At 48.1% G+C, this 12,513-nt stretch overlaps 1 protein-coding gene across 1 annotated transcript in view; it reads right to left on the reverse strand.

The window, feature by feature from the left end:
* The window catches only part of col5a3a (collagen, type V, alpha 3a), a 54,432-nt gene that overhangs the window by 12,648 nt on the left and 29,271 nt on the right, over positions 1 to 12,513 (reverse strand). Inside the window, exons 27-47 of the mRNA XM_080009116.1 lie at positions 11,997 to 12,050; positions 10,975 to 11,019; positions 10,725 to 10,778; positions 10,439 to 10,546; positions 10,057 to 10,110; positions 9,656 to 9,709; positions 9,365 to 9,409; positions 9,183 to 9,236; positions 8,830 to 8,874; positions 8,094 to 8,147; positions 7,937 to 7,990; positions 7,546 to 7,599; positions 7,153 to 7,260; positions 6,097 to 6,186; positions 5,813 to 5,866; positions 5,471 to 5,578; positions 4,759 to 4,866; positions 4,556 to 4,609; positions 4,317 to 4,370; positions 1,773 to 1,880; positions 1,392 to 1,445 (exon numbers count right to left, since the gene is read on the reverse strand). Coding sequence (XP_079865242.1) covers positions 1,392 to 1,445; positions 1,773 to 1,880; positions 4,317 to 4,370; positions 4,556 to 4,609; positions 4,759 to 4,866; positions 5,471 to 5,578; positions 5,813 to 5,866; positions 6,097 to 6,186; positions 7,153 to 7,260; positions 7,546 to 7,599; positions 7,937 to 7,990; positions 8,094 to 8,147; positions 8,830 to 8,874; positions 9,183 to 9,236; positions 9,365 to 9,409; positions 9,656 to 9,709; positions 10,057 to 10,110; positions 10,439 to 10,546; positions 10,725 to 10,778; positions 10,975 to 11,019; positions 11,997 to 12,050 — 1,413 coding nt within the window. The remainder of the gene's footprint in view (positions 1 to 1,391; positions 1,446 to 1,772; positions 1,881 to 4,316; positions 4,371 to 4,555; positions 4,610 to 4,758; positions 4,867 to 5,470; positions 5,579 to 5,812; positions 5,867 to 6,096; positions 6,187 to 7,152; positions 7,261 to 7,545; positions 7,600 to 7,936; positions 7,991 to 8,093; positions 8,148 to 8,829; positions 8,875 to 9,182; positions 9,237 to 9,364; positions 9,410 to 9,655; positions 9,710 to 10,056; positions 10,111 to 10,438; positions 10,547 to 10,724; positions 10,779 to 10,974; positions 11,020 to 11,996; positions 12,051 to 12,513) is intronic.

The raw sequence follows: 12,513 nt of genomic DNA on the forward strand, positions 1-12,513 counted from the left end.
CGGCAAGCGACAATGTTCATTATCACAGTGACATGATGAAGACGTCCTGGACAGGCCATTACCCTCAATATGACACTGGCTCTGATACGCCTCCTCTCTCTCTCTCTCTCTCTCGCCCCCCCCCCCCCCCCTCCCCCCTCTCTCTCTGGTTCGCTCTATTCCTAATGAGCAACCTCCAGCCAGCGAGATGCAACACTGTATTCTCTCGGCTGCGGTGGAAATGAGAATGCTGAAGTGATTCAACTCTTGTGCGAGCCTCGAGAGAGCGACAAGCAATTAATCTTCACTCCGCTTGGCTCCTGTCTAGGTTGAGCAGATGCTGAGCCGAGCGCCAAAACACTGTAGTCTTGGAGACGGCCCTGTGTTGAAACAAGACGGGGACAGAGAGGGGCAGAGCGTCGGCCCCGTAGAGAGAGAGGCAGAGAGAGAGAGAGAGAGAGAGAGAGAGAGAGAGAGAGAGAGAGAGAGAGAGAGAGAGAGGGAGAGAGAGAAAGAGCGATGGAGGGAGAGAGAGAGAAAGAGAGACAGAGAGAGAGAGAGAGAGAGATGGAGAGGCAGGGAGAGAAAGGGAGAGAGAGAGCAAGAGGGAGAGGGAGCACAGCTTGAGGAGACACAGATCCTCCTCCTGGAGAGATGTTCGAGCATTAAAGGAGAGAATCCTATGATCCACGACGCTCGCACATGAATGAAGCTTTACCTCCGAGCAGCTCTCTCTCTCTCTCTCTTTTCTTCTCTCCCTCAGTCCTTTCCTCCCTCTCTCCATCTTTTGTTTTGGTTCCCCTTTAAAGCGTTCCCTTCCCTAATCTGGCGGTGGAAAAAAAAAAAAAAAAAAAAAAAAAGCCACAGAGGAGCTGTAGAGAATCTTGTTGAGCGTGTGTTCATGGTTGACAGCGTTCTGAGATGACTGTCACAAAGGAGGATGCTCATTAGACAGCCAAGGCTGGGGCTAATCTGATTAGCAGCTGTCACACTGTCTTCTGGCTCACAATTGGCGCCCGCCCCCCACCCCTCCTCCCCCTCCTCCCCCTCCTCCTCCTCCTCCTCCTCCCTGCCTGTTCCATTTTCCCTCCACAGCCGCCATCGGTAATCCGGCCCGGGCTTCCCCGTCGAACCCGGTCGCGAATCTTGTTCCATTCCCGCTCGTCGGAACGCAGCCGCATCGGCAATGGCGTCGCGCACCCGCGCCGGGGGGGCCCTGCGACGAGACGATCGCGGGCGTTCAGATCCCCTCGTTCATTCCGCTCGTCATCCAGGCCTTTATTATCCCACGGTTATCCATATTTGTCCGTGACGACCACGCCCGCTCCATATTGACGTGGCCCCTTTTTTTCCCCCAATGCCTTCGAATTCGATTTTGCCTTTACACATTGCCTCGCGTGCCGAGTACTCACCATCAGACCCACGTGTCCACTCTCCCCCTTCTCACCGGGAGGCCCCGGCATTCCCTGCACACACAGGTGGGATTAGCGGCACGGCCTCGGGCAAAAAAAAGTACTGAGTGCTGCATCATTAACATTTACAGGTTATATAAGAAAATATATCATCGCTTCCATTTTTGCCTCCGGTTATTTTCACCTTGCCACCGGTCGCGGAATCTGCCAGGGACTGAGATACCGGCGGGGGGCAGGTGCGACATCCATGAAAAAAACTCGGACAGTACACCGACCGACCTACCTCCTCAGTGATCCACCCCCTTCTTGACAGTGCACCCACCACTCCGACCCCAGCTACAACCCCGGGTTACCGGGTGGAGCGACTCTCAGAATTCCCACCTGTAGTCCCAGCGGCCCCGCGGCCCCCTTGAAGCCCCTGGATCCTTCGTCTCCCTTGGCGCCGTACATCCCCTGCTGCCCGCGGGGGCCCGGCTCTCCGTCGACACCCTGAGGGCACACACGCACGGACGTGAGCGAACGGACGCAATAGTCGAGTAACGACGAAGAAACTAACGACGAAGAAACTAACTCCCGGTTCCGACCGCGTGGAAAATGCAAACGTTCCAAATTGTGAACACAACAGGGATGCTCGCTGCTAACCTGTTTTTATTTTTTTTTGGGGGGGGGGGGGGGGGGGGGGGGGTTCAAGCGACCTGGGGATTGAGCTTCTGCCTACACAGTCAGTTTCCTTTGAAACCTAATCACAACAACACTGCAGCTGCACATGAGGCTGCAGAGGGTAAACAGCAACGTCGACCACAAGGCACTGAGCAGATACAAGTGGATAATGAAAATGAATGAGCAAACTCAACAAGAGACATCTGCCCACCAAGTGGAATTAGCCAAAATGTAAATGAGGTAAATGAGGAATCCGAGACTGTTCTATCCGACTATTTATTATTCGGTTGGATTGGGTTCTAACGCAGCACCGTCTATCCACCATTGTCGACGAAAATTCTTGATCATTTTGGTGCACTAAACCAGGAAAATTTGAATAAAAGTCTAAAACTAACCCTATGACTAAAATTTGAAAACCAAATATAGTTTTCCAAAAAAAAGTTACTGAAAAACCGAAATGAAACCAACTTGAAAAACGGGGCAAAAATATACCTCTGACCAGATGTGTGGAAGAAATAGAAATCGAGCAAAATGTCAACATTTGCTCTATGTATAAATGTTGCGTTATAACATTATGGATTGATAACGACAGCACTCTGTCCCAGCCCACAGCATTGCCTTTTTTGCAGTTAAGAGCTTTAGCAAAACTAGACTTTAGAATTATAAACAAAAAGTTCTGTATTACACTACTTTTAAGTTACTCACCAAAATAAACCCAGAAAAACGGATGCTATTTTTGCCAGAGGGGAGCGCTGGTAGTAAAGGGAAAAGAACTACCTGCAGCTCCGTTCACAGCGACATTTTCTCCAAACAAGGCAAATAAAAACTCGAGAAGTATTTAATTTACTCCGTTTCCCGCTGCTGCTCGGACCTGCATTCGATTTCGGAGTTCGAAATCGAATGCTGATTTCAAACGTTTTTTCGCTTTTGAACCTCTAAATCAGAAGCTGGTTTGTGATTCTCCCCGTATTTTTGTGGGTAATATTGTCCGACGTCGTTGGCGCATTGGGGAGCTCGAGAGCCTGCGCCAGGGGGTGCGGGGCCCTCCGCCGAGTCGACTGCGGCTCCGAGCCGACTGCGGTCAGCTCCGTAGAGCAAGAAGTGACCTATTGTTTATTATTCTAAAGTCTAGTTTTGCTAAAGCTCAAAACTGTTTAGGTGTGTTGCTTAAGTATTCTCATGTTTTTGCTATTATTTATCATTTTAAATATTCAAATAAAAGCTGCCACTTGAGTAGCAAGAGGTTTCCTTTACAAATTGAGACTCGATGATTACAAATCGAGACTCGACTCGGAGCAGTGGCATGGCCGTCAGCGCTGAAAAAGAAAATGTTAAATTGAAAATGAAATCGAAACGTGACCTTAAAATCGAAAGTCAAATCGAATCATGACACCCCTAATATATATATATATATATATATATATCTATAGATATATATATATATCAAGGCTTGACTGCAACAAACATATAATATACTCAAAATCACTTCTTCTTTAGAAGATGTGGCCGAATAAGAAAAATAGGAACCCTTACACCCTTCAAATATAACATTTTCACAATAATGATGCTTTTATGTATTTATCATTAAATATCATAAACATATTTTTCTTCTGTTGGTGTAATCTCCTCCCTCCCGGGGGTTTGTTTGATAACGACCCTTTAAAAGGAGTCCTAACTCATAATGACGTTCATGACAGCAAATCATTCATGTCTACATTGAATCTGAGGGTGTCGTTTTAATGTACTTTAACACTTAACGCATGTGCACCTTTTAATCTTGATACACTTTTGTATCCCGCAGTGTCTAATCTAGGTTGTTAAGTGAGGAGTACCTATATATATATATATATATATATATATATATATATATATATATATATATATATATGTATATTTTTTTGTACATGTTTTTTGTACCTGTATATATACATATATATATATATACACACACACGTTTTTGTACCTGTATAAATAAATAAATAAATAAGTGTGTGTGTGTGTGTGTGTGTGTGTGTGTGTGTGTGTGTGTATGTGTGTGTGTGTGTGTGTATAGATATATTTAATTGTATAAATTGTAACCTGCCAAGGAACGTCAAACAATGATGCAACATTTGATGAAGCTAAACCTGATAAAATACAACAAATGGCAGCATTTACGCTCAGTGTTGTACATGGTCAATGACAAAAGAATAAACAAACACATGAATGAAGGAATAAATACATTTGACATGCACTGCGTATTGGGCACATTCCGAGTTGACCCACCGTCGGTCCTGACTGGCCAACGGGTCCCTGGATCCCAGTGGGTCCTGGGGGGCCCTGGGAGAGCATAAGAAACAGTTAAATACGTGTGAAGTTGTTAATCGGAGGAAAACCCACATCTATTCCACACAGTTCATTACAGCGGCAGGCAAACAGTTATTACTGTGACTAACCCAGGAACAATTATCAGCCATTTGTTCATCTGCCTCCTGATGAATATTATTTTAAAATTTCAAACTCACAGATTCTCCTTTGTCTCCTTTGCTTCCTTTCTGACCTGGACCGCCCGTCTCTCCCTAATGACGTGCACACACACGCAAGCACGCACGCACATACACACACACACACACACACAAACAAACATGTTTCAAACACGATATTGCCAAAGATGGATAAACGAGTGACCACTGTGTAAACTGTGTATAGAGCTATCTCGTGTAACTACCTTGTCCCCGTCCTCTCCCGGGGGTCCGGCCGGTCCAGCCGCCCCCGGCAGGCCGGCGGGTCCCTGTTCTCCGTCGTGCCCGGCGGGCCCCGCGAGTCCCTTCTCTCCCTGGGGGAACAGACGGGGAAACGGCGCACATTCAACCAATACCACAAGACTCATTATTCACACACGGCCACATGACACATTGATTGACACGAAAAACGCGGAAAAGACGGAGGAAAAACACTGAAGAGACAAGCGTTGTGTTCCTCTCTCTTTTCATAGACACACAAAGAAAAAATAAATAGACCAAGGAGAAAAGAAAAAAAAAACACAGAAAACCGTGTACGAGCACACACACGCACGCACGCACGCACGCACACACACACACACACACACACACACACACACACACACTTGTTTCCCTCTGGCTCCGGTGATGCATCCATAAGGAGACTGTTTACACTGCAGGGGTGTCAAACTCATTTTAGATCACGGGGCTGATTGGTCAGAATGCGGCTTCATGCCAGTGTCTCACTTCACAAATTTTTATCTCATCTTACTAAACATGATCACTCTTATTACCCGGCTTTTTCACATTTTATCCCCCAAATCCTGCAGATCTTCATGCCGTGTCTTCGATATCTTTGACACCCCTGGTTTTACGGTATCAAACAGGTGACGGCAATCGTCGATGGCAGCGGTAAAGAAAACATCTTCCAGATCTCACCGGCTCTCCCTTCTCTCCGGCCGGCCCGCCGGGGCCCACGCCCCCGGGTCGCCCAGGCTGTCCAATAGCGCCGACCGCCCCGGCGGGACCCCTCTCACCGCCGGCTCCCTGGGAACCAGAGTGAGGATGAGGAAAGTAGCGAGCGCATAATGTGATTCACACTTCAGATTTACACCCTGGACACCATGACTGATCACCATGGAAACAGAGATGCCCTCTACATATCCTTGACTGTGTTATGTGACATGTAAGTGGATGCTGGCGGGGGTTGGAGGAGAGCTAGAGCAAAGGATCCGGGCGGTGGGGGCGGAGGGGGATTCAACAATTGACAATTGCACTCACAATTGCCCCAGGAACGCCAGATGGACCCTCTCCTCCTTTCAGACCTGCGGGTCCCTGGGGAGACAGAGGAAAACGGGACAACTTCACAATCAAGTCACAGCCAGTCGGGGGCCGCAGGCAATAATAATACGCCCTTTCGCCGGTAGATTTATCAGCCTAAGACTAATCTATCTAGGAGAAGAGTAGACGTTACATATTCCACCAGAGAGCGGACGTTACCAGAATGATTCAAAGTGTATAAACGGGTTCCCGGGGGGTAAAGGAGACGTGGAGCGCTCGGTTACCGTGGCTCCGGGGCTGCCCCGACTGCCTCTGAAGCCACGCAGCCCGGTGGGGCCGCTCTTTCCCGGAGCTCCTGGCGGACCCGGGTCTCCCTGGGAGCCGCGGACACACACACACAGACACACACGACACACACACACACACACACACACACACACACACACACACACACACAAATAAATAACATGCAGTGGAGTACATGCAAGGAAGCAGGAGATTGCAGGATCTTACGCAGGCATTAATCACGGCAGCCGCGCAGGTCACTCCACCAGGGAACATTCATCTTTTATGAGCCGTAATCTACTCAGCATGGAGAGGCCTCCCATGTTATTTATTGGCAAATTAGTGGTGAGGCCCAGAGGATGAGATCAGATGCGCGGGGATCAGCGTGTATCCCATAATTTTAGAAGGACTGATGTCATAACTCAGAGTAACTTTTTTACATCTACGAACCTTCAATGCGGCGTAAAACAGTCGGCAACGCCTTTTCAGTTGTAAACGACCGATGTTATGCTCTCTGTAGTTATATCAATAACGGAGTCTCAGTCATCTCCAGAGCTGAGAGGGAGTGCTCCAGTGCGGCGGTGAGAAAGTGAGAATTGATCAAAAAAGGTTCTTGTAGAGCAAGCTCAGGCCAGCGGCCGGGCTTCTCCATGCGGGCCTGGCTTTCTTAATGTCATGGTGTGATCTGATTGGCTGTATGGTACTACGTGATTCGATGATGTCATGACATTCAGAATTTTTTTTGCTGAGATTGAATGAAAGGTAGAATACAAACTTCTACCTTTTATACGTCACTTCTTTTTTTCAAAGTGGAGTAAACAGAACAAAATGGATGAAGAGTAAAAGTTGTAAGTAAAGGTAGAAAATATTGTTGGAATAATTTTGGGTTCCGACTTTAAGTTTTATCTTATAATAGTATAGTTATAATAATAATAAATATTATAATAATTATTTTGTCATGATTGATTGATGATAATTTGTTATGATGATTAAACGTTTCACAGTCCAATTATAATTCTTACATATAATGAAAATAAATGTAAAAATCAACATACCTTAGGTCCTTCTTTCCCCGCAGCTCCAGGTAAACCCTGTTCTCCGGGTGGTCCTGGAGACCCAGGGTGGCCTCTGTCTCCCGTTGGCCCTGTCTCACCCGATTTTCCCTAAAAAGTCCCAAAATAAAACAGAAACAGTAATTTAATTCAATTTAATTTAATGTAATAGAATAAAAAAACACATGGCCAACATTTCAAGGCCATTTTTACATATTCTACATCTGCGATGCATATCCCTGCTGCTTAAACCCATTTGCACTAGATTTATATAGCATACTGCAATATTATATATTTTTTTAGATTTTTATTTCTATACATTTTGTCCATATTCCTAGTTCTGCTCCTTCCTTTTTTACAGCCGGCGTATATCTAAGAATTTTCCTGACTTCTTACCTGTGGTCCGACAACCCCGGCGGGCCCCGGTGGTCCGGTCTTGCCTTGGAAGCCCTGAGAAATGAGAAACGGCACAGGCAAGTACATCTACGACCCTCAGAGCAGCTGGAACACCGGCCTGCACGATGCAGGCTGGTGTTATCTGTTGACTGCAGGCGAGGTATTTTATTGAATTTGGTCAAGGCCCCTCAGCTTTGCACTCTGCCGGGCGCTTCAATAATTCAATGCAAAAGCCATTGCTTCTGACATGCTCACTGTGGTGTTATACGGGTCACGTTGGCCGCTGCTGGATGTGGCGCGCCCCACTGAGTTGCCTCATATACTTATAGGTAATTGAGGAAAAAAAAAAATGTAATCTGCTCTATTTTGTTTGAGCTTAAATGCGACTTACCGGTTCCCCTCGCTGACCCGGGTGACCTGGTAATCCATCTTTTCCCCCCGGACCCTGAAGAGAACATGAATCATTATTTACTGGAGCAAACAAAAATCCAGAAGCGGGAATAATAATGCGTTAAAAAAAACTTAAAAACTCAATTCATCCAATTTACGTTCGGCCCTTTAGGTCCCGCATCTCCATTTCTCCCTTGTGGTCCTTGGGGGCCCTGGAACGTAGATCATTAAAACACAAATATGAACAACGGAACACACTGTTCCGCCTTGAAGACAAGAAATATAAGAGTTCTATGGAAAGAAAATCAAACCCTACTCCAACAGTTTATTAAACAGTGTCGGGCCTGGCTAAGGGGTGTTGTTAGTTTTGTCCACTTCCATTTTAAAGCATGTACGAGCACTTCTCTTCGTCCTCTTTCCATAGAGAAAGGTGAGATATGTAGTGTCTGACAGGTCATTTTCTGAAATGTAGTGTCATGTTGTTATCGGATCTGGATGCCATTCTGGAAGAATCCTATCCCGTGGCAATGGTTTGAACATCGAGGTGTCATTATATAGATATATATATATACAGTATATATATATATATATATAGATTTCCTCGCCGAATGGCCACGTTCTATACAGTCGGTGCCTCAGAAACGGTTCTGACACACCCGCAAGAAAAGAGTAAACCAGGGGGATGGTAGCTCAGGAGGTAGAGCTGGTGGTCTGGTGATCTAAAGGTTGCTGGTTCGATCCCAGGCTCCTCCTGCTAGCATGCTGTAGTGTCCTTGAGCAAGACAATTAACCCCTAATTGCTCCTGATGGCTGCATCCGTCGGTGTTTGAACAATTGTAAGTCGCTTTGGATAAAAGCGTCTGCTAAATGACTAAATGTAAATGTAAACCGTACCTGTTCTCCGGTGGCTCCCGGGGCGCCGTCATGTCCGGCAGTGCCCTGGAGGGCGGGAACAAACGGGGCAGCGATAGGAAAGAGGAAAGAGAAAACACGGTTACTGCCTCAGCACACCGTGGCGTATCCGCCGGTCATCCCTCCCCGTTTTGTGCTTCGAGGTGTTCTCCACGGCGGACGTCGACGCCAAGGAGCGCAAACCGTCGTTGCATTGCGCCGTCGGAAGGAGACCGAAACGCGAGCGGGAACCGGCTCCGAGTCGGCCGCCACGCGCATCCATAATCTTTGAGGCAGTCCGTATTATGTCCTTCCTTCAGGGTGTGTGTGTGTGTGTGTGTGTGGGTGTGCCTCACCTTGTCTCCGGGCTTTCCAGTGGGGCCTCTGGCTCCTCGGCCCCCCCTCACCCCCTATTTGAAAAGCAAACAACACCCTGAGTGTCGCAGAAATCGCCGGCGTGCGCCGCTGGATGGCGGGCAGCGGAGGACTGAATCACAGGACCGCGCTTCATCTTCGGCGGGTGGATGACAATACTCACATTAGCACCTCTCTCGCCCCCGGGTCCCGGCTGACCGGCTGGACCCTTTAATCGTGAAGAAAATAATAATAAATCACAACAATAGACAAAATGAAATCCACATTACATGAGGTCGTAAACTAGGGCGGGGCGATGGATCGTCATAAAATCGTGATGTCAAACTGGGCTACGGTCCGGAGTTTTGGTGATTTCCGGGTTTCCAAAAATGAACGCGACCGGTGGCGTCTCGCCCGCCCGGCCCCCCACCACCCGAGTGTGAACCGTGCGACGGTGTCGGGGCGGGGTCCTCACCCTCCGTCCTTTCTCTCCCACGACGCCGGCCCCGCCGGGGAAGCCGCCCGACCCCTGTCGAGCAACACGGGGGTTAATCATCCAGCGCCCTCCATTCATCACGCATCAGCCGCAGCGTTTCATTAACATATCATTAACTACTACATTGAATTAAAGTAAATCTAATCCACCAACGAAAACACAGCCTTTAAAGACACCATTTATCAACACTTAACGATTTGATGTCACTAATGAACTATTAATAAAACAGTCAGGTTTTTTTAAAACAGCCATTTATCATCCTTTACTTTTAATCAGGAACAGGAAGCAGCTCGGGCCAAAGACATATTTCCGCTTTAAACTTGGATCAAGGAAGCAGCGGGCGCATAAATGCATCGTGATGGCTCATCTGCGTTAATCACCTTGGGCCCTTGTCTTCCTGGGTATCCTGGCAACCCCGGCACGCCAAGCTTGCCCTGCGGAGAGGGAGAGACGGGAAATGAGACGAGGGGACGAGCCGGGGGAGAGGGTCCTGGAGTGAGACGCGACGGTGATTCCACCTCGTTACCACGAGAGCTGAGACAGAGAGAGAGAGAGAGAGAGAGAGAGAGAGAGAGAGAGAGAGAGAGAGACGGGGGGAGAAGGGGAGAGAGAGGGAGAGAGAGGGAGACAGAGACAGAGAGACAGAGAGGGAGAAGGAGAGAGAGAGAGGGAGAGAGAGAGAGAGCGAGACAGAGAGAGGAGGAGAGCGAGAGAGAGACAATGCATACAGAACATAACACATCAGTCTAGTAAATAGTGCACCTTCTCGCCGGCCGTCCCAGGAGCACCATGGTCCCCCAGGAGCCCAGATTGGCCCTTGGGTCCCTCCGGCCCGTCCTCTCCACGCCCCCCTAGAACGCCGTTGTCACCCTGAAAGGGACAACGGGAGGGTAAACGGTAAGAGCGAAGAAGGAGGTGGAGGAGGAGGAGGGGGAAGAGGAGGAGGAGGAGGAGAAGGAGGAGGAGGAGGAGAAGGAGGCGGCTCCCGATCGGGGGAAGAACGAGGGCCCAGAAAAAAAGTGATGAGGGGCCGTGTGTCATGTCTCACCCTGTCTCCCTTGAGGCCCATGTCACCTTTGAACCCGGGGAAGCCGTCTTCACCCTGCGACAGTGAAGGGAAGGAGAGGCGATGACAAGGGGGCGACAGCTCGCAAAACCATTGATCGATCATTATGGCGCCGCGTCCGCCGCCACGCGCCCGTCGCAGGCCGCCGCCATTAAAGATCAACACGTGGGCACGTCATTGGTTTTTTTCTCTGCGGCAAATCTCAAGGGCGGTGTCGCATTTTCTCTCCCACCTTCTCTCCTTTGCTCCCCTTCAGGCCCCTCACTCCGTCAGCTCCCTGCGGGAAAGAGAGAGGACGGCTAAATCAGCGACTTACTCAACGTGTTCACATCACCATCAAAGGAAAGGAAAGGAAAGGAAAGGAAAGGAAAGGAAAGGAAAGGAAAGGAAAATAAGGGAAAGGAAGTGAAAGGAAAGGAAAGGAAAGGAAAGGAAAGGAAAGGAAAGGAAAGGAGGGGAAAGGAGAGGAAAGGAAAGGAAAGGAAAGGAAAGGAAAGGGAAAGAGAAAGGGAAAGGAAAGGAAAGGAAAGGAAAGGAAAGGAAAGGAAAGTAAAGGAAAGGGAAAGGAAAAGAAAGGGAAAGGGAAAGGGAAAGGGAAAGGGAAAGGGAAAGGAAAGGAAAGGAAAGGAAAGGAAAGGGAAAGGGCCCGTTGCCTTTTTTCTGAGAAAAAGCTCAGGCTCAAAGCTAAGAAATTATTTATAAATGCGTACTGACTTACTCTTGACTCGACATTGCTCCGCTATTGAGCGGTTATTGACCCTGCACTCATTTTATACCAATGATCCCCCCCCCCACGCCCCCCGCCGCCCCCACCCTCCTCCACAAGGTCAGACTTTCCGGTGGTGGATGTCGAGCCGGACGAGAGGCGAGAGGACGACGTCCGTTGCGTGACAACAAGCGTGGGAAAAAAAAAAAAAAAAAAAAAAAAAAAAAAAACCTTTACAAACGCTTCCCCGGCAACAAAAATGATTTCGTTCAAAATGGAGTTTGACACACGGAAGCGCACACTCCCCCCCCCCCCCCCACGTCCATCAAACGCGGCGAACTGCGTTGTTAGCGTCTCCCCCCCTGGAGAAGCGAGGTGTTCCTCCGCCGCCCGTCACTTGTCAATCTCTCTCTCTCTCTCTCTCTCTCTCTCTCTCTCTCTCTCTCTCTCTCTCTCTCTCTCCCTCCCGAAACCCGTCCGTCACGGGGGAAAAAACAAAAAAAAAGAGTCCGAGAGGCTCCCAGACGGGCGACGTGCGAGCGTCTCACCTTGACACCGCGGGTCCCCGGGTATCCCACGGGCCCCTGGGTGCCTGCTACGCCCTGCGGGGGGGGGGGGGACAAACAAACACAAGGAGGGGGAGGAAGAATCGGCGTTTGCGTTTGTACTGACTCAGCGTGCTCGGTACGGTCATAATCACACATCGAAACTTACATGAAACTGTAGGTGAATTGGAGAACAAACACAAGGAAACGCGCGTGACACACACACACACACACACACACTTATATGCGTCCACTCATGTTCACACTAATAATAATAATAATAATTATTATTATTATAATAATAATAATAATAATAATAATACCAATAATAATAATACCAACAATAATAATAATAATAATAATAATAATAATAATAATAAAAATTGTCGAAAAAAGCGAAAATAGTCAAATATAGATAAAAGAACAGTCAAATATGTAAAATGTTCATAAAGTTACAGCAAGTGTTGAAATGAATAAAATGCTTAGTCCTTGTGCCAACTAGGAGAATAAGTAATAGGTA

Source organism: Zeus faber, assembly GCF_960531495.2.
Source record: "Zeus faber genome assembly, chromosome: 11".
NCBI lineage: Eukaryota > Metazoa > Chordata > Actinopteri > Zeiformes > Zeidae > Zeus > Zeus faber.